Source organism: Gymnodraco acuticeps, unplaced genomic scaffold, assembly GCF_902827175.1.
Source record: "Gymnodraco acuticeps unplaced genomic scaffold, fGymAcu1.1, whole genome shotgun sequence".
Lineage (NCBI taxonomy): Eukaryota > Metazoa > Chordata > Actinopteri > Perciformes > Bathydraconidae > Gymnodraco > Gymnodraco acuticeps.
In genome coordinates, this window is record NW_022989974.1 from 1,341,195 (window position 1) to 1,367,803 (window position 26,609).

At 39.0% G+C, this 26,609-nt stretch overlaps 3 protein-coding genes across 8 annotated transcripts in view; 1 reads left to right on the top strand and 2 right to left on the bottom strand.

The window, feature by feature from the left end:
• The window catches only part of LOC117543064 (protein kinase C and casein kinase substrate in neurons protein 1-like), a 35,316-nt gene extending 31,875 nt beyond the window's left edge, over nt 1-3,441 (top strand). For all 5 annotated transcript variants that reach the window (XM_034211103.1, XM_034211104.1, XM_034211105.1 and 2 more), the window contains one exon: nt 850-3,441. In XM_034211103.1, the coding sequence (XP_034066994.1) occupies nt 850-959 (110 nt within the window). In that variant the 3' untranslated portion in view covers nt 960-3,441. The remainder of the gene's footprint in view (nt 1-849) is intronic.
• A 1,620-nt stretch (nt 3,442-5,061) lies between these two features.
• LOC117543096 (SAM pointed domain-containing Ets transcription factor-like) lies at nt 5,062-11,099 on the bottom strand. 2 transcript variants are annotated; one of them, XM_034211159.1, is made up of 6 exons: nt 10,824-11,099; nt 7,768-8,190; nt 6,394-6,591; nt 6,182-6,226; nt 5,934-6,071; nt 5,062-5,350 (listed from the first exon to the last, which is right to left on the bottom strand). In XM_034211159.1, the coding sequence occupies exons 2-6, from the start codon at nt 8,174-8,176 to the stop codon at nt 5,172-5,174; spliced, it is 969 nt and encodes a 322-aa protein (XP_034067050.1). In that variant the 5' UTR covers nt 8,177-8,190; nt 10,824-11,099; the 3' UTR covers nt 5,062-5,171. The 2 variants fall into 2 exon arrangements, with proteins under 2 accessions (XP_034067050.1, XP_034067051.1); XM_034211160.1 differs by having other exon boundaries at nt 5,934-6,068; nt 10,824-11,098.
• Nucleotides 11,100-15,497: 4,398 nt separating this feature from the next.
• Nucleotides 15,498-25,207, bottom strand: LOC117543082 (protein ILRUN-like). Its single transcript, XM_034211136.1, has 5 exons — nt 24,942-25,207; nt 22,516-22,670; nt 22,208-22,405; nt 18,891-19,216; nt 15,498-16,833 (listed from the first exon to the last, which is right to left on the bottom strand). Exons 1-5 carry the CDS (start codon nt 25,103-25,105, stop codon nt 16,798-16,800), a joined length of 879 nt encoding a protein of 292 aa, XP_034067027.1. The 5' UTR covers nt 25,106-25,207; the 3' UTR covers nt 15,498-16,797.
• Nucleotides 25,208-26,609: the final 1,402 nt, after the last annotated feature.

Below are 26,609 nucleotides of genomic sequence, written 5' to 3' on the forward strand. Positions count from 1 at the left end.
AACAACTTAAAAACAAGCTTTGCACTAAAAAATAACTAGATGCACTTACTTTCTCATTTGCAAAGCTGATTTTTATAATCTTTAGAAGCCTGCCTGTCTGAATCCATGTTAACTTGCGATCAGTCTTCTTCTTCTTTGCACTTTTTTGTCCTATTGCTGATTTTCTTGGGGCTTTTTCTCCTTATGAAATTATGAAACCAGTGGCAGGAATTGTATTGGGTCACACATGTAGTTGTGCATGTGTGAATCAAACAAAGTATTGTGCGTACATGTGAACAAACATTTCCAAAATGTCAAACAGTTTCTTAAGTAACTAGATACAATATGCAAAATCCAAATGATTAAGAGAAAAAATGTTGGGTCTTTTTTTGTTGGGTCTTTTTTTTCTGGGAATGCGAGAAACCTGTTCCCTGTCTCAATTTCGATATTTCCGTCAGTGCACTGCCATGTTTTATACTGTCAACACTTGCATATATACTTGTATAGTGCATTGAGCAACCGCTGCTGGTTCCTCCACTTCTGTTACGTAGCCAAGATGGCTATCATTTATCGTGACAAGTTTTTACGTTCAAACTCAAACTTTTTTACTGTTATGACTGAGTGCACAATCTGGGTACTGCATTTTGCCCTACTTCTCTGTGTGACGCACTTATGCACTCAAAAAAGCAAGTCTTAGTACAGAGATGTGCCAATTGAGACTCATTTGGACTCATGCCCTTAGTTTTGCCCTAAGATAAAGTAGAAAAACAGACTGTATGGAGTGGTATCCACAGATATCATAATTGAGGTTTACATTCACTTTTTGACAGAGGACTGCGTGTTGATTACGGAGTGGTGTCTCCTTCACAGGTGATGAACTGACCAAGACTGAGGATGAAGATGAGCAAGGCTGGTGTAGAGGTCGCTTGGACACTGGCCGAGAGGGACTGTACCCGGCCAATTACGTCGAGCCAATCTAGCCGCGTTACTGGACAAGGACACGGCATTGGAAGCAGCTTGAACTGTCCCGTCCAATCGCACCCCGCACATAACCAGAGACTTAAGAGCAACACATCCCTTGCCCAACAGATGCGCCGAGCAGTCTTGCCTAAATAAAAACTTAGTAACCTAAAAGACAATATATCAGTATAATATATTTTATCCAGCATTTGGGGTGGGTGGACTTTCACATTTAAAAACAGGAGCAGCAGTTATTCCAGTATATACACACTCAACTATACCATCAAGTCAGTGCCGGAACACATCTCTGTGTAGCTGTATTTAACGTATAATGCAGCTTATTTAAACTTGCAGTACGCTGCAGTCGTTTCTCTTGTGAAAATGGGAAGATAATATAATCAGTTATACCCATCCGACAAAGACGAGCTTCTCTAACCTGCATTGTGTATATACAGTGTGATGCCATTTCTGTGTAGCATTTTTAATGCTGTGTGTGGTCAGTCGTCATTCTTACATCTGGAATACTGTGTAGTGTTAAAGTACCACAAACAGTATCCTCTATTTTTGTTCTGGTTTTTTTTGTTTTTCTTTGTGATTTGGTCCAACCTCTCTTCCAGTGTGTGCAGTGATATGTGTTTTAACTGTTTCTGAAATTGCATAGCAGCATGTGCTATGCAAAAGACTTGCATTCCCTGAATCCTGCAGCCTTCTTACGGCTTCAACTTGATGCAACACTTCTACTGCAAATGCAGAGGTCATTTTTTAGCATCACAATCTTCTGGACATGCTTCTGTTTTCATGAAAGGAAGCTTGTTGATGAACTGATTTTATGTTTGTTTGTTTAGTTTTTGACATGTTTCTTTTCTTAGCATCACAACCTCACTGACAATATCATCTTCATGCAATCCAAGGAAAGGAAACAGTTTCTGCAGAAGCTTTCATTCTTGGTTCAGTGATTCAGGTCTCATTTTAATTCACTACTGCTTACAAGAAACACGATACATTCCCTCTGAGCGAACCCGGATCAAGTCATCTTCTTGGGGTTTTAGGAGATGGGTTCTGAACAATGCCGAGCACATTTGACCAGAGCAAGAGGCCAATGGAGGCATGTTATTGTACTGCTGACGGTTGTCTGAAGATCGAAGCCTCTTCAACAGGACATGAATGTATGTTTGGGCTTGAAAGAGGGCATGTTGTCTAAACATGGTTCTCCACCGTCATTTAAAGCTCTACCTAGCAAAAAGCACTAGTTATGTGGTCCGTTTCCCTGCTGAGCCAAAGAATGCCCCAATACCATCACCTTTCTGTTTTCTCTCCATGCAATAACTTTACATATCACAACAGCTTCAGTGAGAATCAGCTTGTAGCTGCCTCCTAGTCCACCCAAACTTAATTTGTCCGCAAAACACCGCACAATGACACAGGGAATACATTTGTCACCAGTATTGCACTGCCTGGAAGATGACTCTTGCACAGTGCATTACATGGTTATTTTTTAAATCTTGCTACATAGAAATTAAATAATAGCAGGAATTTGCATCTGATGTTAAGTGAGTTATCATGCAAAGGGTTGCACCTAAATCTCTGATTAGATGGGAGAGATGCTTTTTATAACCTAGTTGTCCTGAAGTTTTAAAGTGTCACTGGACCAACAGCAGTCAGATGTGTTTAGCTCTGTGTCTGGAACAGGATTTGACAGGTTTGGGTCTCACACATGAGGAGAAACACATCACCAGCTCACAAGTTGTGTCTTAGGGTAAAGCTGTCCAGCATGGCAAAAAAGTCTCCTATCATTAAACTGTCCCACTTCCTTGATGCGCGTATGCACACAAACACACATACATATTATATACACATACATTTAATACAAGATATACACAAACACGCAAATTCAAACACATGCTCCACATTACCAGGTTAATATTTTGGGGGAAAACGTCTTCATCGAGTGCGTATGAGTTAAGTATGTAATGTAAGGAAGAAAAAAAAAAAGTTCCCAAAAAAACTGCAAGTGATTGACTATTAAGACAAAATGTTGTGTTATACATGTAAATGTGATTCATTAAAATATCAGCAATGGAAACATGTTAAATAATAGATATATCGTATGAATTTCATTGCAATGGAATTGTCAGTGTATCATAAAAGCGTGACGTTATCCCACGCTGTCAGATTTGTATATGACGATGTAATTTAAAGATTATATTCTATTGTAACTGTACAACTGTGTTGAGTTGAAAAATGAGACCTAACCATGTTGAGGCAGTAAAAAGGTGTACATGTAAATGCTTTTTTATGTTGATGATCCCTTCCTTATGCACACAGGGGACAGCAGCTCATGTTGTGGAAACCCTATATTAGCGGTCTAGAAGATGTATGTTCATAGTTAGTGATGTACTTTTATCTCCTAACTGGTGTAGTGCCTGTTCATCTTGATGTAACAAGAAGTTCATTTAAATATGCATAAAGATGATTATGATCACAGATAATAATGAAAATAGAGATGAGAAACCCGACTCAGATTTGTTGTGATGGTGTCGATATTTTTGCGATATTGGTTTGAAAGGGGAAATAAGTTTGTTGAAAAAAGCAAAGGTTAGTGTCCATGTGTTTTTTGTATGGACAGCTCGTGTTATGTATAATATTATTACTATTACAAGAGACGAACATTGGTTATAAATTGCTTTATTCTGGATCCTGAACATAATCCCAAAGATAGAAATGTAAAAAAAGGAATATCCATCAGGGCAGATTTATTTAAATATTCATTTACTTTGGCAATTGCGCTGCAATTTATGGCGCATTTCCACTGCAGCGCGTAGCACGGTTTAAGCGTGCCGTGCCAAACCAGGCCCGTTTTTTTTTTGCTTTTCCACTAAGGGTAGTTAAGGCTCAGGGCAGGGCTACTTTTTTACCTTTTTTCTGGCCCAAAATCGAGGTTCTTACCGGGCTGAATATGCTAAACTAGTGACGTAAACAGTAACACTCTCGACTGCTGAATGGTCAGAGAGAATCGCTGGCAAGGGGGCCACAACTACAACAAAATGAACATATTTTACCGTGATTTAATTGTAATACACGTTTAAAAATGATGCCGAAGTAACAACATACTGATACCGGTTAGTAAAAACCATGAATTGATGCTTTGACAAGTCTGCAGACAGACGGCAGGCGAAAAGCCTTTTAAAATGCGTGTTTTCTGAATAGAGATCGGCTAAGCTAACGCAGTATATGCTCCGACCGTCCACACTCACAACGGCCTATACAGACATAAATAAAGCAGTGACTGTATTCGCCATGACACAGACAGTTTGTGGTTTGTACTTGTTTAACTTTTGTCTAGTTTCTGAACAGATATGAGGAGCTGTGAGCTCTGAGTTTTGTGGTTCGCATTGAAGATGACATCACGGCTCCGCCTACACTGCGTTACTATAGCTACTGCCCCAGCTACTAAACTGTAATGGAAACGCAACATAACGTTAGCCTGGCCTACCAAGGCCTAACTATACCGTACTAAGCCGTGCAAGGCCCTGCAGTGGAAATGCGCCATTAGTATGAATAGGAATAACTAAAAAGTGTCATTGTACAAAGAAAAGGAGAATTGAAAGGATTAGTTTGACAGTTTGGGAATAAATAGCTTTCTTCCTTGGCTGGGGTTTGATGAGAAGATTAACACCACTCACTTCAATGTAGGCTATGCATGTTACATTTGTAGCTGAAACAAGCGGCTAGTTAGCTCAGCTAGCCTAGCTATGTCCAATGTACCTAACCTCCATTACATGTCAAACTCACTAAGAAAACAAGATTCAAGTTTTAAATATTGATTACTAAAGGTGCTCACAGGCATGTGATTTTTAACCTTTGGCAGAAACAGACTGGCCATTTCCTGTCTTTGTGCTAAGCTAAGCTAGCTGACTGCTAGCACCAGCTACACTGTATGAAGAGTGATATAAATATCTGTTAGTTCTCTGGAAGAAAGCAAACTAACAATATTTATTTCACATATAAGTCCTTTTGAGAAACCAAACATCACACCAAAATTACATTTCAACAAGAGTGCTAAAGACAAATTAAATATCGGTATAAAGAATAATAAAATAGAGTCATGATAGGCAGGAGTGCATAGTTCAGTAGGCAGTCTTTACAGTTGAAATGAAACATGTTGTACAATGAATTAACCACCTTCAAGGTGTATGTTACTTCTACTATATGTCCAGCAAATATTTGGTTTATTAAACGGGTTTGACGAACTGGTAGACCAGTCTGCGTGAAACATCAGGCTTTCGGATGATGCCCTTCTTGTAGTACTGGCGTATGGAGCGACTAAGTTTGTCATAGTTCATAGCCGGGCGGTTCTTCCTGATGCCCCAAAGCCTGGCCACAAGAGCTGAGTCCTCTATTTTGAAAATCCCTTTGGAAGGAGGAAACAAAAATGTACTCAGTTTAGATTTTGAAGTGGTCTTTTCAGCAGGGTGTGCGTATAGAAACCACTGAAGGTAGAAGATAGATACCACCCATAAAGCTAAACCAAGGACAGGAGACAGTTAGCTTAGCTTAAACAATGTAGGAAACAAAGCTAGGAAAAAAGCTAGTCAAGCTCATCAGCTAAATAGAATTGGTGTGTTTAAGCCATTCAACAAGCGACATGAAAAGTAAGTTATGGTTTATACAAACTGAACTATTTATTGGCTGGGCCCGGAGACTTGCATTGAAGAAGAAGATTATTTTCCTTCTGAGCCAGACTGGCCGTTTCTTTCTCTTCCAGTCTTTATGTTAAGCTAAAGTTACTTAACATCTATATTTAGCGCACAGGCGTGACAGAGGTAGCCTACCTATTGATCTTCTCATCTAACTCTTGGCAACAAAACAAATGAGCTTATTCTCTCAATGTTTTACTCTTCTTTCATGTCACTTTACTTTAATTCCCAGTTTTGCATTTATTCTCAAATATTAAATACATGTTTCATAAGCATTAGCATGTAGCATCACCTTACCTTTTTCCTTGTTAAGCCAGCGGATGCAGCGGCTGTAGTCGTGAGGCTTTAGGAGCAGCTCTCGGAGGAACTGCCACAGGTGTATGGGCTGGCTGGGGTAGTTCCTTATTAAATCTGACCAGGAGTCATCATCAGCTGCTGGAGAAGAAGAGGTTCTCAGAAAACTTCACCTTGTTTTACCTCAGTATTTCTATTAGAGAAATCATTGCGTTAGTTAGTTAAAAATCTAGTTATAAATGAGAGCGTACCAGATGTTCTGTCTTCAGGTGGGCAGCGCTCCTTCATTGCTGCAGCTAAACAAGCAGACAATAAAGAGTTGTTTACATCACACACAGTACTTAAAGTCAAGTCTTAAAGGAGCTCTTTGTCACACTTCATTTGCATCATAATTACACTTTCCTTATTTGCATAACTTGAGAGATGATGAAGGTTAATTTCCACATGTTCCTGTTATTCTTACCAGATCTCCAGATGTCCAGATTAGCATACAGCATGTCTCCAAACTGCAAAGAGCGTTGTCTGAAGTCTGCTTCTGTCATGGAGCACAGATCCCTCCCGTTCATCTCCTGAAACAAGGTGCTGACCTGCGGCAGCCTGTACAGGTGCTCGGTCCAGAGCAGCCACTTCTGAACGTGCACACAGCTCCAGTCCAGCGGGTCTAAAGAGGGAAACCCAAAGAGTTTATTTTACACAATTTACCACAAGGTCAGACCACATGGTATAACAACTTCAGTCCAATAGGGCGTTAACAGATATAGGTTTTTTTTGTTTTATAATTGCGTTATTCTTGATTTAAGAGTTAGAACAATTGTCAAACTTTTGATTAACCTTACATTACAAAAAAAGAACATTTTAAGAAACAGAGAAACCAGAACAGAGAAACAAACCTAAACCTGCTGTTTGAATAATCAAGTTTGTTTTAGAGTCAAGACCACACGACTGGTTTTAGTCTGTTTCAGTCAAAGAAGACTCAGCTTTAAAGGAAACAGTTTGTAAGATTCTTCTTCAGCTTAAATGTTTTACTTTTCATTTTAGGTTCACAAACTACACATTGTAATCATAAAGATGCAATTAGTTGCACTTTGGGAAATGAATGCTTCTGTCTTTCTTAAATCTGACCCCTAAGGCACAGAAAGTCAGGATATCTTGGCCTTTGTTGCTTTATTTGTCACCATTTAAAACAACATGTCTTTTTATCGATAATGTAATCATGCTACTCTCAATTCACTGGCTAACTATTTCAAATGATGTGAAATGACATGATGACCCTCATGTATGTTTCCTACTTCCTAAGAAGAAGTGTGATGTTAACAGAGCAAATAACCACGCATGCACTGTATGTTTAAAATGTTCCAGATAAAGACTCAGTTCATGAGAAGGGAAGATGATCGTCTGTCAACTGAAACGTTTGCACAAGGTGGGCCGGGTCTTTGATGCTCACTCTGTTGGTGTGAGACCAACAGACAATGAATGCTTTTACATTTGTATTTTATCAGCACTACAACAGCTATTCAAATGCCTCTTTTTGATTTATTTTAATGACAGTAATTGTATAAGATAAGACTTGATTTATCCCGAAGGAAATTGTTGTGCCAGAGTTACACAAATAAAATAAACACAGCAGCATAATAGTAAAACTGTACACTAAAACTGCAGAAAAATAGCAATTAAATATCTACTGGAAACATGAAACATAGACGGTCACATAATTAATGTAAATATTACCTGTATTTTGTAGTGAAAAAAACGAAGTGGCAGATACGTAATTGCACGTTATCATAGCACATTATTAATAATAATAATATTGCACATGTTATATAGTATCCTGGCCTACCTGGTGCAATGTTGAGCAGTTTGCAAGCCGTGTCGACATCCTTCAGCACCTCTGACTCCACCATGGTCTGCACCTGCTCCAGACAGTGCTCCTCCACCTGACCCTCCATCTCATAGGAGGGGGTCTGAGTCTGGCCTGGCTTGGCTTGGCTCACCTCAAGTGTCCTGGATGGGGGAGCGGCAGGAGACTCTGTCATCCTCAGCACCCAGGGGTTCTCCTCCATAGCTAATATGTTGTTGCGGGGGAGGTAGACCCCCGTCCAACTGAGCTCAGGAAGCCCCAACAAGCTGCGGGGGGGTTTGATGTCGTCCGCCTCGTCCAGCCAGGCTATCCGGGCGTCAGAATGCGGGTGGCTGATGTACAGAGGTGAGTATGCAGTGTGTTCACAGCCTGGACTCCCCATGCTCATGTTTGTTAAAAAAACTGTGAGAAAAATAAAGACCTGTCATGACATCTTAAACAATAATAATAATAATATATTTTATTTCTATAGTGCTCTACACCCTACCCTGACATTTTCATTATTGACAGAGTTACACAGATGCTACCCTGCCCAAATGCTCAATATTTAAATAGTAAAAGTCCTGAAAAATACACTTGATATTTGTTCCAAGGTATTTGCTCAGCTGGGACGTATATTTGAAGTAAGGAATCTGTCATTCCAGCTTTGCTAAGTGGAGCCAGTGTGTTTGTTCAAATGGAAGCTAAATTATTTGTTTGAATTTCATTGTGTATCGAAGTAACTCAAAAAAGTACATTCTGATTCACGTTTGAATCTGAAAGAAAATCAAGGCCAAACGAGTTCAGCATGTGTTGAATTCTGACCTCACTTACCGTTAATTTCACCATCAATCAACAATACCACAAAGCAATCTACCCCACCTTTAAGATAATAACTACAGATAAAGACATGAAATCACACCTTTTTTCAAACAACTAATACAAAATAAATGTTTTTGTCTTAGTGACATTTCGAAAAGTCTGGATAGTATCTCAACCCAGTGCTTTTTTTCCTGGAATATCAGGTCTTTAAATTGATAAAAAAATAGATAAAAACTTGATAGAATAGAGGGGTTGGTTAAAGGGTGGGACACATCATTTGTGGATTAGAGATAAGTCGCTAGAGCGTATTCAGCAAGGTATGAGTAAGAGAACAGTTCACTGGGTTGGGAGTGGTGCGGTATGTCAGTATTTGATTTGACAAATAATACTCCTGTTTTCATTTCAAGTGATACGCATCTATTTAATCCATATAGCTTTTTGCCTTTTCTCCTCCACTGCTCTCAGCAGAAAAGAAAACAGTATATATAACATCCCAAAAGACAAAAATGCATGACAAGAGATGTGTAAAAAAAGTACCTGCATGATCAGACTCATTATGCTGAATATAGGTAAACATTGAGAATGAAGTGAAAGGTAGACTGATAATGAGGTGACTGGTCTTCGGTCCAAAACAATGGCACATGGAGCGAGGTGGTGTGATAAATCACTCAAAAGTTGGATTATTGTTGGAGTTGTTGGATAAAATGGGATTAGAAATAACTGATAAAGTTGCTTAAGTATGTTTGAACAAGGGGAGGCACTGATGACAATAATGAGCTTAATTACGGGTATTTACTGCCTAGGGATAACCTATTAATTTTCCAAAATGACCAGAAAAGTTATCTTGAGAGTTGTGTTGAGTGCATATAATGTGGCAGGATTACCAAAACAGGAGATGAATAATTATAAACAAACCAAAATGGTTACTTCTAGATTATCCTTTCTTATTGGGAAATATATTTCTGTGTGTTCAAAAGAAAGCGTCAGGCTCATTAAAGAAGTCTATTATTTGTTGAATTATATTTTACACCTCTTTAGATAGCAGTCAAACTGATATGAGAGGCATAGAGTCGATATGAAAAGCTGTGGTCATTCATAGTTGCATTCCACTGTTCTTTGGACAAATGTTGTTTGACTACACACCTTTGTGAGTTAATATGTGTATTTCAGCAAAATGTCTGTGTGTGTGTGTTGTTACAGGTTTTTATCTTACAAAATGTGATTATGGCCTTTTATCCAATTATAAATATGCTTTTAAGATAATAAAAGGGGGAACAACATGTTTTGCCTACAGGTGATTATTGTCCAGTTTTAAAATACATCAATTTAAGTTTGATACATTTTCATTAAATACATGTAATATAACTTCTACATTGGGACTGACTCTGCATTGACCAGATACAGAATTAACATGAGCAACCAGAAATATAATATAAGTTAATTCATGAATCGTTTAGTAAATTAAACTGAAAAGAGGGCTTTTTTTGGCTCTTTTTTCCATAGGTTTTTTCTACAGCAGTATGAATTGTTAAATTTGAAAAAGATACGTTTTATTCTAATAACTTTAGCAATGGCTTTGTGTTATTGAAATGAAGTGTCCCAGTGAGCCATGGCAGTGTAACTATTGACATTACTACAACTGTTTAAAATAAATTATTGTAATTATTTGAAATAATGTATGTAAAACCGTATAGGGAAAAGCATAACATGAACCAGCACCAAAATTGAAGCAGTAGATCAGTTCGTTGGGACTTGGCTTGGTAACACAGGGTCTGCTTCTTAATACTAGTCTAAATTTGGCTGTGCATGTGTGACATTAAAGAGTTGATTTGCGACACTTGAAGCCAAAGATATGTTGTTAATGCCTCTGCCTAGATAGACCTTTAAGGAACACACAGCTCTACAATGAAATATATATTTAGGGAAAACAGCACATGACACAAACTATTTCCCACTTTAAAACCTCTCATGATCCATTTAAAGCTCTGTGAGAAAGGACGTTCACATTTTGACCCCGCAAACAGGAAAAGCTGTATGTCATAATGAAGATTTGGGAAAGAGCACCTTACAGTTCCAGAAAGGTTTCCTACTTTTACTTAGCTATTGGTTTGAATGTTTCATGGTCAAAGAAGTGGTAGCACTGCAAGTGGCAGATACTATCATGTGGTATTAACAGTAGTATAGTAGCAGCAGTAATAACCGATTATTTTGAGTCTTGTTGTGAACTGTCTTACCTTGTTGTGTTGTTTTCAGCAGAGTTTTAATTGCAGAGGACTCTTCTCAGCTCTGCCTGGCTCGTCTCCTCAGCTGTTCCTAAAGTCAGGGTCCTGTGTTTCTATGTTGCCCCTAGGTGAGGATGTGCAGATGTGTCTTGTGTGCAGCACTCACAGCTGGATCTGCTTCACTCTCTCTTCACTCCAACTATCTGAACACTGTTTTTTCCCACCTGGTGTTTGACGTATTAGGGACACAGTGCCTTCGTGACATATCAATTCTGAAAGAACGGGTGTGTCCTGAGGAGGGAGGTAGCTTTAAGTGCCTACTAAATAATGACCTGGGGCCGTAAAGTAGTATTTGCATGGTGATTCCCTTCAGTAGACAAACCTAGGGAAGTCTTATCAGCCTGGGGGGAGCTATGGGGGCACCAAAAGAGTCTTTAAAAGCATGTTCAAAATGTGTGAACACAAAACTATTTTAGATAAATATATAAAATCTCAATCTGATCCATGGATGTTATTATGTAAAAGTGCATTGTTGTGTGTAAAAGGTGAGGAGCAGTAGTTTAGACCAATAAAATAAAACTGAATGAAGTGTTACACTCGACGAACACTATCACGTTCCTCCACTGTTTATTTGAGCCAATTTTAAGCAAATAGTAGTGTTGTGTTTTCCTGGAAAGGAAATGAAAGTAAATTACCATGGTGAAAACAAGAGTTATCAGGACCTTTTTGGGGACTCAAAATATGAAAAAAGGATGAGTAAAAATAGCCTAAAGACTAATATGTTGCATAATATGTCACTGAAATACAGATATCTTATTAAGATCTTATTGTGGGATCAGTGTGTATTTTCTTACTCTGAACTCATATGACATCAGAAAGGCTGGCTATATAAGGACGTGATATCTAGAGTATTCATAAAATATCAATAAATCATCCACAGGAAAATAATGTGCTTGAGTGCGCTAGAATTGGAAAATACACAACCGGAAAAATCTGCCACTTTCTTACAGAGCCCCTCCTCCAACACACACGAACGCGCACATGACCAATGAGGGCACGAGATAAGTGTGTGCACAGATGGAAGGCTGACAGGCAGGTAGGCCATCCAGTTATTTTAGCCGGGCCGGCTCAGATGATTGGTCGTGCTTTTTACAGTACCACGGCTTCCACAGATGACATTTTTTTAAGGATGTTTTGTCAAAGCACTTAAGATATTCATTGCTATCGGGATGTTAAGAGCATTCCATGGAATATAACAAAAGGTGTATCTCGAGCCGGTTTCTCAAACTTACCCCCCACCTTTAATAGCTGCTTTGAAAGGTTAAAAAACTATTATCAGAAAGGTTGAATAACTGGTTGGGAGGGAGTGCAGGAGTGGGAAAGAGAAATCGAGAGTGTAAATGTTTGCTTAAACTAAACAGTAGCATTTGTGCGGTCGTGTTGAAATATTCTAAAGAGGTGTGTTGCATGTGTTTCCACTCATATACATCACCTTTAAAGAGCTTTTGGATCAGAATTATAGCTTTACACACTGACATGGGTTGATAAAGTAGAATACATAGGTTATTCACTGACTGAAAACAAGACTTTTAGTCCCTTGGATCTTTACAATGAGTCATTCAGCATCTAATCTTGCGTTTACTTTGCAACATTAGAATGTTTTTTTTGTCCCTTACTCTAAAATCAACATTGAAACTGCACGTCAAGTGCATGCTGCTCTTTCAGGCAGTTCGGGCCGTTAATCAACACAATGAACCCGTGTCATTTGTGAGGCACCAGAAGAGTTTGTTTGAAACCTCCAGGCTGACATGTCATCTTATCATGACCTGTAATATCACCACCATATATAATTATAATAACCTATAATGTCAGTGTCTCTTGTAGGTTTAACGTTTTCTTCAAATAAGCCCCTACAATACAAACTGTTCTCATCTCCCTTATCATTTGTTATGTTTGTGGAGTGCTCTCTGACACCAGAGACAACTGCACTCGTCATAATATAACCCTTTCTGAATATATAGCAGCACAATAGGTCTGAGTTTATGCTTCACTATTAGAAGGCCTGCTCAGTTGAAGAATGATGAGCAGGTTTATTATGGTAAAGTTAATTTTGTTATGCAGTGCTGTCTTGTTTCAGGCTTTTAATGTAGATTTAGTGTTTCTTTATCCCCCCCAAAAGCCACTGTAAACCCCTTGAAATACAAATCAAGCCCGTTTATTTCAGAAAAAGATTTAAAGCAGTGTAAAAGAACATTTTTATATCTGCTGCATGTCCTTGTACATCAAATCATTTTAAATGTATCTCAATAACAGAAACTGTGGGTTTTCTTCGGAAGTTTTTCCTTGTACGATGTGAGGGTCTAAGGACAGAGGGTGTCATATTGTCATACTGATATTTTGTACAAACTGTAAAGTCCACTGAGACAAATGTAACATTTGTGATATTGGGCTATATAAATAAACATTGATTGATTGATTGAATAACATTACTCGTGAACGAAAACGGATACAGATCTGCTAACAAGAAAACATGTCCCACAATTCAAAACATGCCTAATGGAGGTTTAAAAGTATAGAAATCTAACCATATTTGACCATGTGGAAATAAGAAATATTTTTTTGTTTAATCCTCAATTCAGATCTGACTCCTTGAGGTAATACTCCTGGAAATGGTGAATAAACTCTTCTGCACTATAACAAGATGCAGAGCATGAGACTTGAGTTTTCAGTGATAATTTAATCATACAAACATTCATCAAACATACAGGGGGAAAAAGCTTTCATCTGTTTGCACTTCCTCACTCTCATCAATGTGCTGTTGTATGAGTCTAATGCCAACTGATTCATTCTGCAATCTGGCCAGTGGAAACCCCAGAGAGACTAAATATCATACTGATGAATTGGCATCGAGAGCCAGGAGGAACATTCATACCGTGAACACGTGGTGTAGTATTGTCCTGTTGTCAGAGCGCAGTAACCCCGGGCTTATAGTTTGTGCCTCAATAACAGAGGGTTTACCTGGAGATGTGGTCTCACACTCGGGCTGTAGATGATGAGATAAAGTCACCGAGTCAAACCCTTCAGGACATAACTGTCTTTGTGGGAAACAGACAGGCCTTATCGTGGACGGTTAGTGCAAATAGATATGCAGTAACAATGCTAACAGCAGTCTGTCACTGGTGCAGTTCAGTTTGCATCTGAAACCATCAGTGGCGACTGGTCATTAGGGGCAGGTGGGGCACAGCTCCACCTAGTGTCAGCAGAAAGTATTAAAATAATGATTACAACAAAATGCAAAAAATAAATTTAAATATATATAAAATATATTTTAAGATCATGTTTAATCATCTGATTCGTCTGTACATTGCTGTTTTAGTCTGTGTTCTTCTAATTAGTGTCTACAGTGTGTGCCTATTGAGCTGTTTAGAGCCATGTGGGACAAAACCCGATCATGCCCCTCCCTCTCACTGTCTAAGTGAACGGTGACTGTAAAAACTACACTGCGCATGCTCAGAGTATTTTCCTATTTAGGTCCATTCCCAAACCGCCCCCTACACCCTACCCCTCCGTTTGCGCGTTCACTCGGAGGGTCCGCCATATTGAGGGCTGTTCCAAAGCAACGAGTGTGGAGGGGGAGTGGGCTATCAAGCCCTCAAACAGCGAGTCTGCAGCGGTGCTGACTTGAGACCGGTCTCTACCTGACCGGAGTCACGCTGTGTGTGTCCGTCAGGAAACACGCTGTTTACAAGTAGTTCCAGCAAACATCCACTGATAAATTGCGATGTTAACAACCTCATGATAACCTCATATGTTTTTAACTTAGGATCATACCTGTGTTTAGTCTAGAAAAAGGTAAATGTGTGCATTGTATTATAAAGTTGTGTATATTTACAGACCGTTGCAAAAACTAAGAAGCTTATAAACATCAGGTTTAAAACTAAAAGAGCTTTGAAACACAATGAAAGATGTTTGGAGTTTTATTTGAGTTATTCATTTAAACTTTTTGTCTAAAAGTACGTGTGCCGCGAAAAGTGTGGTGTGTGAAGAGGAGACGAGGGACGCGTCCTAAAACCCGGAAGTAAGCTGCGCATGGCTTCCCTCCACAAAAAAGCAATGAGATTTCTCCATGGGATTTTAGAAAATAGCTCAAAATAACATCTGTGGGAAACGTACCTGTTAGATAAATGCACGTTTTGTTCAGCCGGATAATATCCACATGTCTACCCTACTTTTATCATTTTCGAATCATAAATGTATCGATTAGATTTATGATAGACTTTTGAAACTACAAGAAGATAAGGAGGACTTTTACAAAAAAGTAAGAGAATTTTGTCCAGAAGGATAGGCAAATGGACTTAATCTTCAAGTCAAGGTAAGACCACAATTTTATTGAAAATGGGATCTTACTGAGAGAGAACAATTCAATATTTAAATGATAAAATTACATTTTTTGGGTATTTTTTTGTTGAACTGTCTGTTTAAAATTAATTGAAGCATCAGACAAAAAAAGCTTTTGAAAATAATATTATATTTTGATTTAGGTCAAAATATAATATTTGTAAACCTGAAGAGTCAGTGCCAGTGCCTCGCCAGCCATGAACCTCACTGCAGAAGCTTATATATAGACATCTAAGTTGTTTGTGCCCCACCACTTTTGCACATATAGAAACGCCACTGGAAACCATCAACAAGGATCAGATGTGTTTAATGAGCTCGACTATGAAGCACATTGCAGACTCTAATGTGGCATAATGTAAGCATCGTTTTAACAATAAACAGGGATATTCGGAACGATAATTATACTAATAAAACGGCCACTTCAATGCAAATATACAATGTTGTATCTTTGGGTAAATGAATGTTTCCAAATAATGATCTTCTACTACATTCATCAAATACATTCAACTTAATATGATAAACTCTATGACAGCTTTTCAAATCGAAATTCAGAATAGGGTGACAAAGAACATTTATGTTTTTTATGAAGTCATGTTTTTACCGCTCATATGGCTTGGATTCAATGTCGTATGTCATAGATGCTTTATTCTCTTATCTTGTGTTTTATTTCCAAGCAAAACTAAAAAGCTTAATACAATAACAGGGATTTTTTTTAAATACTGCATCATATTCTGTATATGAATATATATAAAGTACCTGACTATAGAAGGCATAATAAAAATGGTTGGCTCCAGATCCAGAAGAAAATGTCTGTACAATGAGGCAGAATAAACTTAGATATACTGTAAATATCTGTTTCTCTTAGTTTCTGTTTGATAGAATAATGTCTCACTTCCCCCCCAGTGGAGGAAATTGCATCACATTTCAAAATTGTAGGTACTATGAAAGCATCAAAATGATTGCCCATAATGCACACGCCATGAAGGACCTTGAGATGTATTTCCAAAGCATGTGGCTGTCCCCCTTACTCTAAAGTGGATATTAAAAGATAAAAAGTAAATAAGGAAATCCAATGGTTGGTTTCAGAGATGTCCATTTTTTTTTGATTTAGTTACAGGTCGAGAAAAAATGAATGAATATATCAAGAGTCAGAGCAGAAACTGGAGAATCAGTTGGCAAAATAAATGGCTTTTCCTCCATAGTCTCTCTTTCAGGTTGCACAATACACACACATGCACACACGCACACACACACACGCAAATACGCACACCCGTCATCATTATTTCATTTGCACTCTGACAACTAAAAATCTGAAAAAAGAAAAAGAAAGAAGTTATATCACTCAAAAGACTCATAGCACTCATTTTTAACTTAGCATTCACACGTGCATACAGTGAGTGGTGGGATGTTGTTGAGCTGCACGTCGGAGCGTTGGCCTCTGGTTTCTCAAAGTGTAGCTGGTCTTTGCATAAAGTTTTTTTTGAATCTCCACACTCTTTACCAGCTACTGATAAAGCATCTTCTTTCTTGTATTGGTGTGACAGACTTCAGAGGATCAGTGCTGCTTCACTGTGACAAGTCCCAAGATTTAAGAGTGCCCGAAAGGAAAAGGCTCCTGTATACCCTGTAAGGAAGATAAATGATTACAAACAGACAGTAGGGCTGCAGAATAATAGAAATCTGGATAAATGACTGCTAACATTTCAACAAAAGTGGCCTCAGTAGTTTTTATTTGCTTCAATCTGCCTTCCAGACCTGCTGTTCTCCACATGTCCACCAGGTGTCCTCTGACTGTCCAATCATCTCCAGCTGCTGAAACACCTGACTCTAATGATCTCATCAGTCAGTCAGTATATAAAACCAGCTCACCAGCTCTTTGCCAATCTGTTTTCTCCCAATACATGCTTTCTTACAGTAAAGAGGCTTTTCATCTTCTCTGAGAAACTTGGAGGAGCTACTCCAGGATCACTGAAACTACTCTCTTTTGTTATTACTTAGTGTGATTTTGCCATATTTTAAAATGTTTGAGGCTTCCTCAGTCTTCTGTTAGCGTGGCCTACCAACAGCTCAAGCCTTGACCTCAGTGAATGGAAACGCTCTACTGAGCTAATGCTAATTAGCAGCAAGATGCTCTTCTCAGATGACTACCACAAACCTCTATTAAAGATTGCAGTGCTTGAATAAAAAATCAGTTGGAAGTGTGAATGGACTATGTGGGAACGACACCACTTCACCAATATTCAAAGACTGGACACACGGCTAATGAGCAACATCATGACGGCCATGAAACAGGAGGGCTGTGCACCAGGTAATACATCTAATGGCGCATTTCCATTGCAGGGCCTCGCTCGGCTTAGTACGGTATAGTTAGGCCTTGTTAGGACTGGCTCACTTTATGCTGCGTTTCCATTACAGTTTAGTAGCTGGGGCAGTAACTATAGTAACGCAGTGTAGGCGGAGCCGTGACGTCATCTTCAATTCGAAACACAAAACCAACATCAGCCGTTAGCTGTTAGCACTCAGAGCTCACAGCTCCTCATATCTGTTCAGAAACTAGACAAAAGTTAAACAAGTACAAACCACAGACTGCCTGTGTCATGGCGAATACAGTCGCTGGTTTATTTCTGTCTGTAGGCCGTTGTTGTGAGTGTGGACGGTCGGAGCATATACTGCGTTAGCTTAGCCGATCTCCATTCAGAAAACACGCATTTTAAAAGGTTTTTCGCCTGCCGTCTGTCTGCAGACTTGTCAAAGCATTAATTCATGGTTTTTACTATCCGGTATCAGTATGTTGTTACTTCGGCATCATTTTGAAACGTGTATTACAATTAAATCACGGCCAAATATGTTCATTTTGTTGTAGTTGTGGCCCCCTTGCCAGTGATTCTCTCTCTAGTTTAGCATACTCAGCCTGGTTGTTGGCCCGCTAAGAACCTCGATTTTATGGGGCCAGAAAAACTGTGAAATAGTACCCGCTAGCCGGTACTACGCTAAGTGGAAACGCAACCAAAAACGGCGCTTAAACCGCGCTGTAGTGGAAATGCGCCATAAGTGAACCTGCAATCATCTAACATTTCTGGATTTGTTTTCCATGTGTGGACTGCCTTCTCGAGCCTGTCTGTGAACTTCTCTTCAAACATCAGTTCAGTTGTTACTCTAAATATAGATTACGTGCTGTTGCAACACACTTAATGTGTTAAACTTACACTTGAAGAGGTTGTGCTTTAAAAATGACTGCCTTTTAACTAAAGGAGAGAACTGATTCACTTGAGTTTTATGAGCGGTTTAGTTTTAAATGTGGATTTACTAACTATAAATCTTGCTTTGCTAAACTGGGACAAGAACTAAGATAACAATGATTCCTTAGTGGAATGTAGCATTAGTCAAAACATCGGAGGAATAAACCTCTTTGCAGCTTAATATGTTAAAAAGTATAAGCATCCAAATAATTATCTAATGTTGCCACCCTGAGCATTTTGGATAACTTATTGTTACAGATTTAACCTCAGATTAATAAAAACATAATTTGGTATTCCTTTAACGATTTTTAAATGTATGTTTAACGTGCATTCGAGAAATATCCCGATACTTAACGTCCTATATGTTGCAACCAGGTTCTAGAGCTAGAAATGTAAAGAAATCAACCACGATTCACATGTCTGGAGAACCCTTCTGTCTTACCTGGTTATAAGATACTACTGATAGATTGCTTTGTAGACTGTTTGCTACTAGATCCACAGAGTTGTGTGAAAGTCCATTCTGATCTTGCTGCAGCTGGTTGGGGTTTCCCTGCCAATGTTCCTCTGGGCCTCTGTGTCCGCTGGCATCGTGCAGGCTGTTGTTGTTGCTGTTGGGGCACTTGCTCTTCTCTGGAGAGGCGAAGGGGTTGTAGTCGCCCTCCAGAGCGCGGTGAGGCTGGGTGTTGAACTCTGCTTGAAAGGAGGAAAGCTGCTGTGTGACGCCGAGGAGGCCTCCAACTTCCACACTCAGGATCACCCAAATTACATCTGTCAAAGGAAGCAAAACGCACGGTATGATACACAAAGCCACTAACAGTCTGCCACTCTCAAAGATGTACCTAAGTGTGTAAGGTTTAAACTAATTGCCAAATAATGATGCTAACAAGTCTGAAAATACAAATGATCCTGTAACATGTCAAGTGAAGCTGGACCACACACACCCACAATATCCTCCAGGTCTGCAATTCTTCTCTATAAAAGTCACTAGGAGACTGATGATGTTAAAGTGACAAATGATCTCTATTGCCCCTTTCACACCAACGCGTTTTCAGCTCCGGCTCGGAGCTGGAGCCTGAAAAGTACCGGTTTTTCCTGTTCACACCGCAGAGGCGCCGCCTCTTAGCTCCGGAATCCGGTTCACTTCCAGCTCCAAAAAATTGTCGGTCTAGAGCAGGGGTGGGGAACCTCCGGCCTCCGGGCCGTATACGGCCCGCGAGACCATTTGATACGGCCCGCGAGACCATTTGATACGGCCCTTGAGGTAATTTATAAATACACGCAAAAAAGAAAGAAATTAAAGAAATCTAGACCGCAAAATAATTAAACAAGCGAGTGCCTGTTTTTCCTTGCTAAAGTCAGGGTCCTTGAACACAACACAAGCCTAACATGTCATCACGTGGGCTGCTCCGGCACTTCAGATAAGGAGCCGTACACATGCCACAGTTTTTGCGTGGCTGTGTCTTTAGTTGAAAGCCCAGTGGCGATCTGTTCATCTGTCATACAGTCAATAACTTTGTTGTTATTAGCATCTGGTTAGCTAGCTATGCTAACGAATATGAGAAGCTTTTTCTACAACCAGTGAGGTAAAGGCACATCTTTATATGATCATTAGTTATAAAAAAATAAGAGAATAAAGTAAACAGGTATAAAATACTATATGACAGTAAAAAAAAATTGTTATCAATAAACAAGAATACAATTTGAAAGGGGAGTGATTTGTAAAATATCCATAAAGAAAATCTGCTTCCAGTTCTGTTTCATCTGGGTGTTGAGAGATGTTTCCATAGATCTCCTAATGTTGCTCTCAAAGTGCACCAGATTGATGCTTTTAACTTCAACATTTAAAACAAAATCTTCCTGGGGGAGCATGCCCCCTGGACCTAGAGGAGGTTAGGTCGTGTGTCCCCCCCCCCCTTAAATCATGTTCACATGGATAGGACACTAAATACATTACATGTCATTTGTTAGACGTTTTTATCAAAAGCGACTTGCATACATTCAGTACTGTGGACAATCCCCACAGGAGCAATTTGGGCTGAAGTGTCTCAGGGACACAACGACATGGTGACTGCAGTGGGACTCGAACTTACCCTGATTCGAAGTCCTTTGCATTGAATTTGCACACATATTGGTGGTCATGCCACAACCGTGCACGTGCGTGCATGCATGCGTGAGTCATGGTAAGATATCTGGATTAAGAGGTTGCTTTTTCTTTGCACAGCATGAAAGAAAGGCCAAATGAATGGGCTGTGATTTTAGATTTTTTTTTAAGCAGAGGTCAATAATTTGTACGGCCCTCGGAAGATGTTGAAAAAATTGAAATGGCCCTTGAGTGGAAAAAGGTTCCCCACCCCTGGTCTAGAGGCAAGAGCTTCGGAGCTAAGAGGCGGCGTCGCTTACGTCTCTCTTACGTCGAGGCGGGTTGAAGTAGATGCTGAAGACCACAAAGAAGTCTTGCATTTCGCATGTGATGTTTGTAAAGTTCCAAGTAAAGTTGTCCGATGCCTTCCATTTCGTTTCGTAAGAGGATAACCAAAGCGAACAGCGCTTCAATACAATCGGCCATTGTTGTTGTTGTTGTCGATGTGAGGGATTTCCGCGCGGTTTGGATTTTATGAAGCAGGCACGTAAACGGTGACGTCATGACGCAGCAGCAGCAGCTCTGGGCCGTGTGAACAGAGCGGGAGCAGAAAAGGGAAACCGGAGCTGAACCAGAAAAGCTCCCGCTCGGAGCTAGAAAGGGAAAAGCGCTGGTGTGAAAGCCGCATATGTGGAGTTAATTAAACATTAAGGCCAAGTATAATGTTTAATTGAGTATCCCTCTATAAATAGGCTTGAGGGACTTCCTGTTGGGATCCATCACACACATTTAAATTTGCAGGAGGACGTAAATCAAGTAAATGAATGACTCTTAATGCATTTTTTGTGTGCTGATGGGAAGGCCATTCAATCATTGGTTATAGTTTCCACTAAAGGAAAAGCACACCAAATGATGTCATTTAATTTAATCGTTTATTTGAATAGGGACAATGCACATTAATGAACACTTTAGACAAATAATGCTTCAAGTGTAAAAATGCCGGATTTTAGCCTTGAGCTAATTTCCATCTGTAGTCGCTGACATACAACATTTGTAAACATAGCAAAAAATAAATACTTGATATGCAAAAGAGCAGCGCACACACACAGGTATTTACCACATGGCAGTACACTATAGCAGCAACGACATATTAAGTGCAAGAGATGATACAAGAGATGCATAAAGTGCAAGAGGAGATACCCCTGTGTTGAAGTGCATTTAGCAGTGATTGCACGTCTGGTTGTTTCTCAACCATTCTTTGAGTTGTAGCACTTATTTTAAATAACAACCGTTGTCCCCTGCTGTTAACTACAGTGATTTGTGAAATGTTGGCAGCTTAGTTCCAACTAAGGACTTTTATTTGTCAACTGCTGTATTCTTGTAGTCTATACAAATGTTTTAAAAGCTCAAGGTGACATAACCAAAAAGCTTAATTTTGTCTGCCTACAAGTCCAGAAACCAAAAATAGTCTGTTTGTAAAAGGATATAAAAAAGCAATGGCAACAAAACCCACATGGAGAAGCGTGTGAATGTTTGGAAGTTTTGCTATAAAAGGAACTGAATTGCTGAAGACATTATCAAAGTAGGGGCCAATAATATTTCTGTTGATAGACTAACTAATAAATTCCATATTGCAACAATTCACATTTTCTTTCTGGTGTAAAGCTCTCTGTCCTCACCTCCAAAGTACAGTCCGGTGGCTGTGCACATCCTCCACTGGCCCTGGTACATGCCAGGAGTCGCAGGGCTCTGCATCTGAACACTGACATCAGCCACCTCCTGAGGGTCTAAAGACCGCGCCATCACCATGTTTACATGACCGAACTGATCTCCTCCGACATACTTCAGACAAACACCAGGAGGCCAGGACTCTGGACCTGGAACACACACAGAGAATGTGCTGAACTTGGCTTGAAATGTGAGTCTTATTTATTTTTTAATTCATAAAGCTGGCGTCACCTCTGATCTATTATCCCAGCAGACTCACCTGTGTTCTGCACTCTCCAGGTCTTCGTGAAAGGTGTGTCTGGTGGAACTGATTCTCCCTCACCAATCGTCACGTCACTCACAAAGGACATGCACGGCGCGCTGATGTTGGGACTCTCAAAGTCATAGTAGGCTCCGATGGCTGCTTGTAAATTCCTGTGACATTAGAAGACAGAAATCCAGGTGATCAGTACAGATATAGATTCTCAATATGAGTATAACATATGATTTGTGTAGAAGAAACTCTATGATTTGTCTGCAGTATGCACAGATATGACACATTTAGTAGCTAGTTTATTTACGACATTTTCAGCACGATAAAATACGTTATTTAATAAGGATTGCATTCCAGCATATCAAGGGTTTTACTAATGCGCCCTTTGTTTGTGAAATGTAGGTCATATCTTTTATTAATCAACTTTTGGTCTATAACTGTCAAACAATTTCCTTAAGCCTAGTGTGAATTCTTGATATTGCTTGCTTTGCCCGAACACAAATGTATCCACAAACAACAATAACATTAATCCAAATCCTCAGAATATATCCAGCAATTGCACATGAAGAAGTTTAGTACATTTCTGCACTGAACAATACAGCTATTCAATCTTTTAAAAAAAGCATATATTGTACATGTAATGGTATATTTTTATACAATATTTTTTTTCTATTATTCGATACAAATGTAATTGTCAACATTATATCTGACATTTAACAAACTATATCAATACATGGTTTAGTCCTATACCCAGGAGTCTTAGCTATATTGGTACAGTTTACTGCTAAACAAAATGGAAGCTTTAGTTATTCAAGTCTAATTTAAACAAATAATTGCCTTCACTCAAATTACAAGCCACTCAAATTGGAAACCACAAGGACGCACGTTACGTAGCCTACTATAATACTTTTATATTAAAAAATAATTTGGCATTTTTTAGATTGGGTTGGTGCAATATATTGAGGTAAACAGATGCCTGCAGACCCAGAGAGATTGCGAATGGGGGCTTCCCGTGACATGCTGGTCATCCATAAAGCAGCCGTTTTTATTTTTAGAAAGCCCGTTGCAGAGGAGCCATTACCCGGAGTCACGTGTTACTACTACAGCCTGCCCTGAGACACTGTTATCTTCCATGGAGCTGCATTAGCTTAACACTGCATCTGCGCAGAGACATGTATCCAAGGCAAGACTTCAATATGACCTTTGCGTCCCTTGCGCATAGTTTTTCACTCGTTTAATGTAATCAGTGTGGCAATGGAAGACGCAGCTTGAGTGTTCGTAGTGTTGTATTAATACATTATAATGCATTGTGTCCAGGGTTGCACAACAACCACTATGAGCTTTGAGCACTAGGTGGGAAGGTTACGTCATAAAACAGCAGCGATCTCCACTGTGATTATCGTCGAGTGGCAGACATAACGTTTGATCACCATGGCTGCTGATAACGTAAAGGTGTTTAACACAATAAGCAATGCAACGACTGAGAAAATCAGTTATACACTTTTAATCATTAGTTCAGTGACGAGTTCGGTGCCTAGCTTTGCATAACAGCAGAGGTGGAAGAAGTACTAAGATCTTGTACTTAAGAAAAGTAGAAATACCAGAGTAGGAATACTCTGTTACAAGTCCTGCATTCAAAATGTTCATCCAGTAAAAGTACAGAATCAGCATCCAAATACACTAGTAAGATCGAAGTAGTCATAATGCATATTGACTAATTTCGAAATGATGTACTGTATATCATGTTATTATAATTACATTATTGTATTTACTGCCGAGTGGTTTGTGAATGTAGTCCAGGTGTAACTAAAGTCTTAAGTGTTTATATTGTATATCATTAATCCAAATCTGCATAGTAATTTAAGGTCAGATTAAATGCATGTAGTGGAGTAAAAGAGAAAAAGCATCAAATGAAGATAGGCCTGGTGTTGTAAAGCAATAGTACCTCATACTTGTAAGTACAGTACTTGAGTAAATATACCTGGTTACTTAACACCACTGCATAATAGTGATGGTCAACCTACAATTCCTATTAGCAACCACCACATTCACAATAAAACACTTAATTTCCATTCAAACATCCCACCCGCTTTAATGTGAACTCGTTTGTTAGTTAATGTTTGGAGTATAATTTTGTGTCACAATACCTGCTAAACTACCTTTTTACCGTCCCTAAAGGCAACCAAAAGTGGCAAACATGGTGACTCAGCTAACGCTAGTTACGTTACTACAGCGTCGTATCCACGTTACAAACCTAACGTAAAGCCACCCTCTCTGTCACAATGAACAAAAACACTACCTTGTGGTTTACTTTAATGTTTTAACCGATGAAATATAAGTTGTACTGTGAAATCCCCTTGTAGAAAGCTAGCTAGTTGACAGTAATATCTAGCATGAAGCGCACAGCAGGCCCCACGAGTCCCCGGGCTCACCAGTTGGTCATGTCCAGAAAGAAGGCGCATCCGGCGGGGTTGAGCTGGAAGCCGAGCAGCCTCTGAAACTCCGTGATTAAGATGTCTTTGTCTGTTGTTCCCATGCAGCTGAATTTCTGCATGAGCTCCTGGTCCAGGTCTATGTCCAGTTCCATGCCCTCCATCTTCCGATTCGCCCGGACAGAAACAGGGGCTTCGCTTCCTAATTTAGTCCGAGGCCTCGACTTGTCATAACAAACTCAACAACAGGGCCGAGTGCGCATGTCACATGATTCAGTTTCGCAGCTCAGCCTATCAACCAGCAGAGTGGTGATGACCCTCTGGAGCCAGCCTTTAGGAGAGAAACTTTCAGATTAATCATGGTATTATTTTTGGGGTAATTATTACTCGATAATACTCCCTCGTTCTGTGTTGATTTATTATGTTTTCCAAATACTTTAAATCAAATAAATATATGTAAACCCTTCAATAGTGTTTTAATGTCAGAGTTTATAGATCTACTGTGTTCTACTTTTTAATGCTGCTTTAATTCTATTTTGAGATGTTTCAAATTATAGTATTGTTTATTTCTACTCTTTAATTTCTATTTATGTGCAATGCCGTGTTTTATTGCTCCTGTGGGGATTGTCCACAGTACGTATTGTAAGTCGCTTTGGATAAAAGCGTCCAACAAGTGACATGTAATATAAAGTATATATTCAAGTTATTGCTTTTGTAATGCCTCTTAGGTTGTCTGTTTATCTTTAAAAAAACGAAACGTTTTTTCTTCTCACAATGTTCAGTATAAAGGTGGATTTATGTTTTTTGTAAGTTCTTCGTGTTCCAAACACAACATATTTCAGTGTTGAACTTGTACTTTGAGTCCATCCACTTTATAAACAATAATAACTATATCCATAGTTTAGTTAAGTACTTAATATTTTCTTTACTACTTTTCTTGATTATATTGGTTCCCCTATGTCACGTCTACAATGTTCACTATCATTCTAAAAGGTTTCTGTGTTATCTTAATGTCACTTATTAGGGTTGAGTTCGATAAACTACAATGAAGAGATGGGAAAAAACGATTATTGGTTGTAAAATATTATGATGACCCTTTGCAGAATAATGTTTCCTTTATAATATAATGTTTCCAATATAGTATTTTTACAAGGGAAGAATGTGGTGTGATATCAGTTCGACCTGTTTAACGTGTTCAATACACCTCTACTACGTATACATGGGTAAAAGGTTTCAGGTATAGCCAGGTTTCCATCCCAAGGTATTTCACATTTAAACCTAACATTCAGATGATTTGCAAAAAGAAAAATAATGTTACTGCACAATGTTAAGATATGTTGAGTACTCCATGTTAAATTGGGTGTATGGCACTCTGCATGGGGGCCTTAAAATGATATCAGATTAAGTGACATCAATTAAATGATCACGATATATAGTTTAGTTTGTTACAAAATGCATTATAGTTTCACTCATATTATATACATTGTCAAATCTATAATAGTTAATTGGTTGTTTTTTTAATTATAAATCGTACCCTCTGAAAATGTGTTTGATCTAATATGTTTTTCTTGTGTTGCTCTTTCACATGGAACAGAGATGTCATTTGAAAAAAGGTTTTAAATATAGATACATTTTTCACTCGGATTAACTGATTTAATGTAGGTAATA

Excerpts from the sequence above, each read along its gene's own strand:
- LOC117543096 (XM_034211159.1), bottom strand. The coding sequence starts at position 8,176 with ATGAGCATGGGGAGTCCAGGCTGTGAACACACTGCATACTCACCTCTG. Across the intron at positions 6,592-7,767 it reads ACTGCTCAACATTGCACCAG|ACCCGCTGGACTGGAGCTGT; the intron begins GTAGGCCAGGAT and ends TTCCCTCTTTAG. Across the intron at positions 6,227-6,393 it reads TCTGGACATCTGGAGATCTG|CTGCAGCAATGAAGGAGCGC; the intron begins GTAAGAATAACA and ends CTGCTTGTTTAG.
- LOC117543082 (XM_034211136.1), bottom strand. The coding sequence starts at position 25,105 with ATGGAGGGCATGGAACTGGACATAGACCTGGACCAGGAGCTCATGCAG. Across the intron at positions 19,217-22,207 it reads CACCGGACTGTACTTTGGAG|ATGTAATTTGGGTGATCCTG; the intron begins GTGAGGACAGAG and ends TTCCTTTGACAG. Across the intron at positions 16,834-18,890 it reads CAGTAGTATCTTATAACCAG|GGTATACAGGAGCCTTTTCC; the intron begins GTAAGACAGAAG and ends TCTTCCTTACAG.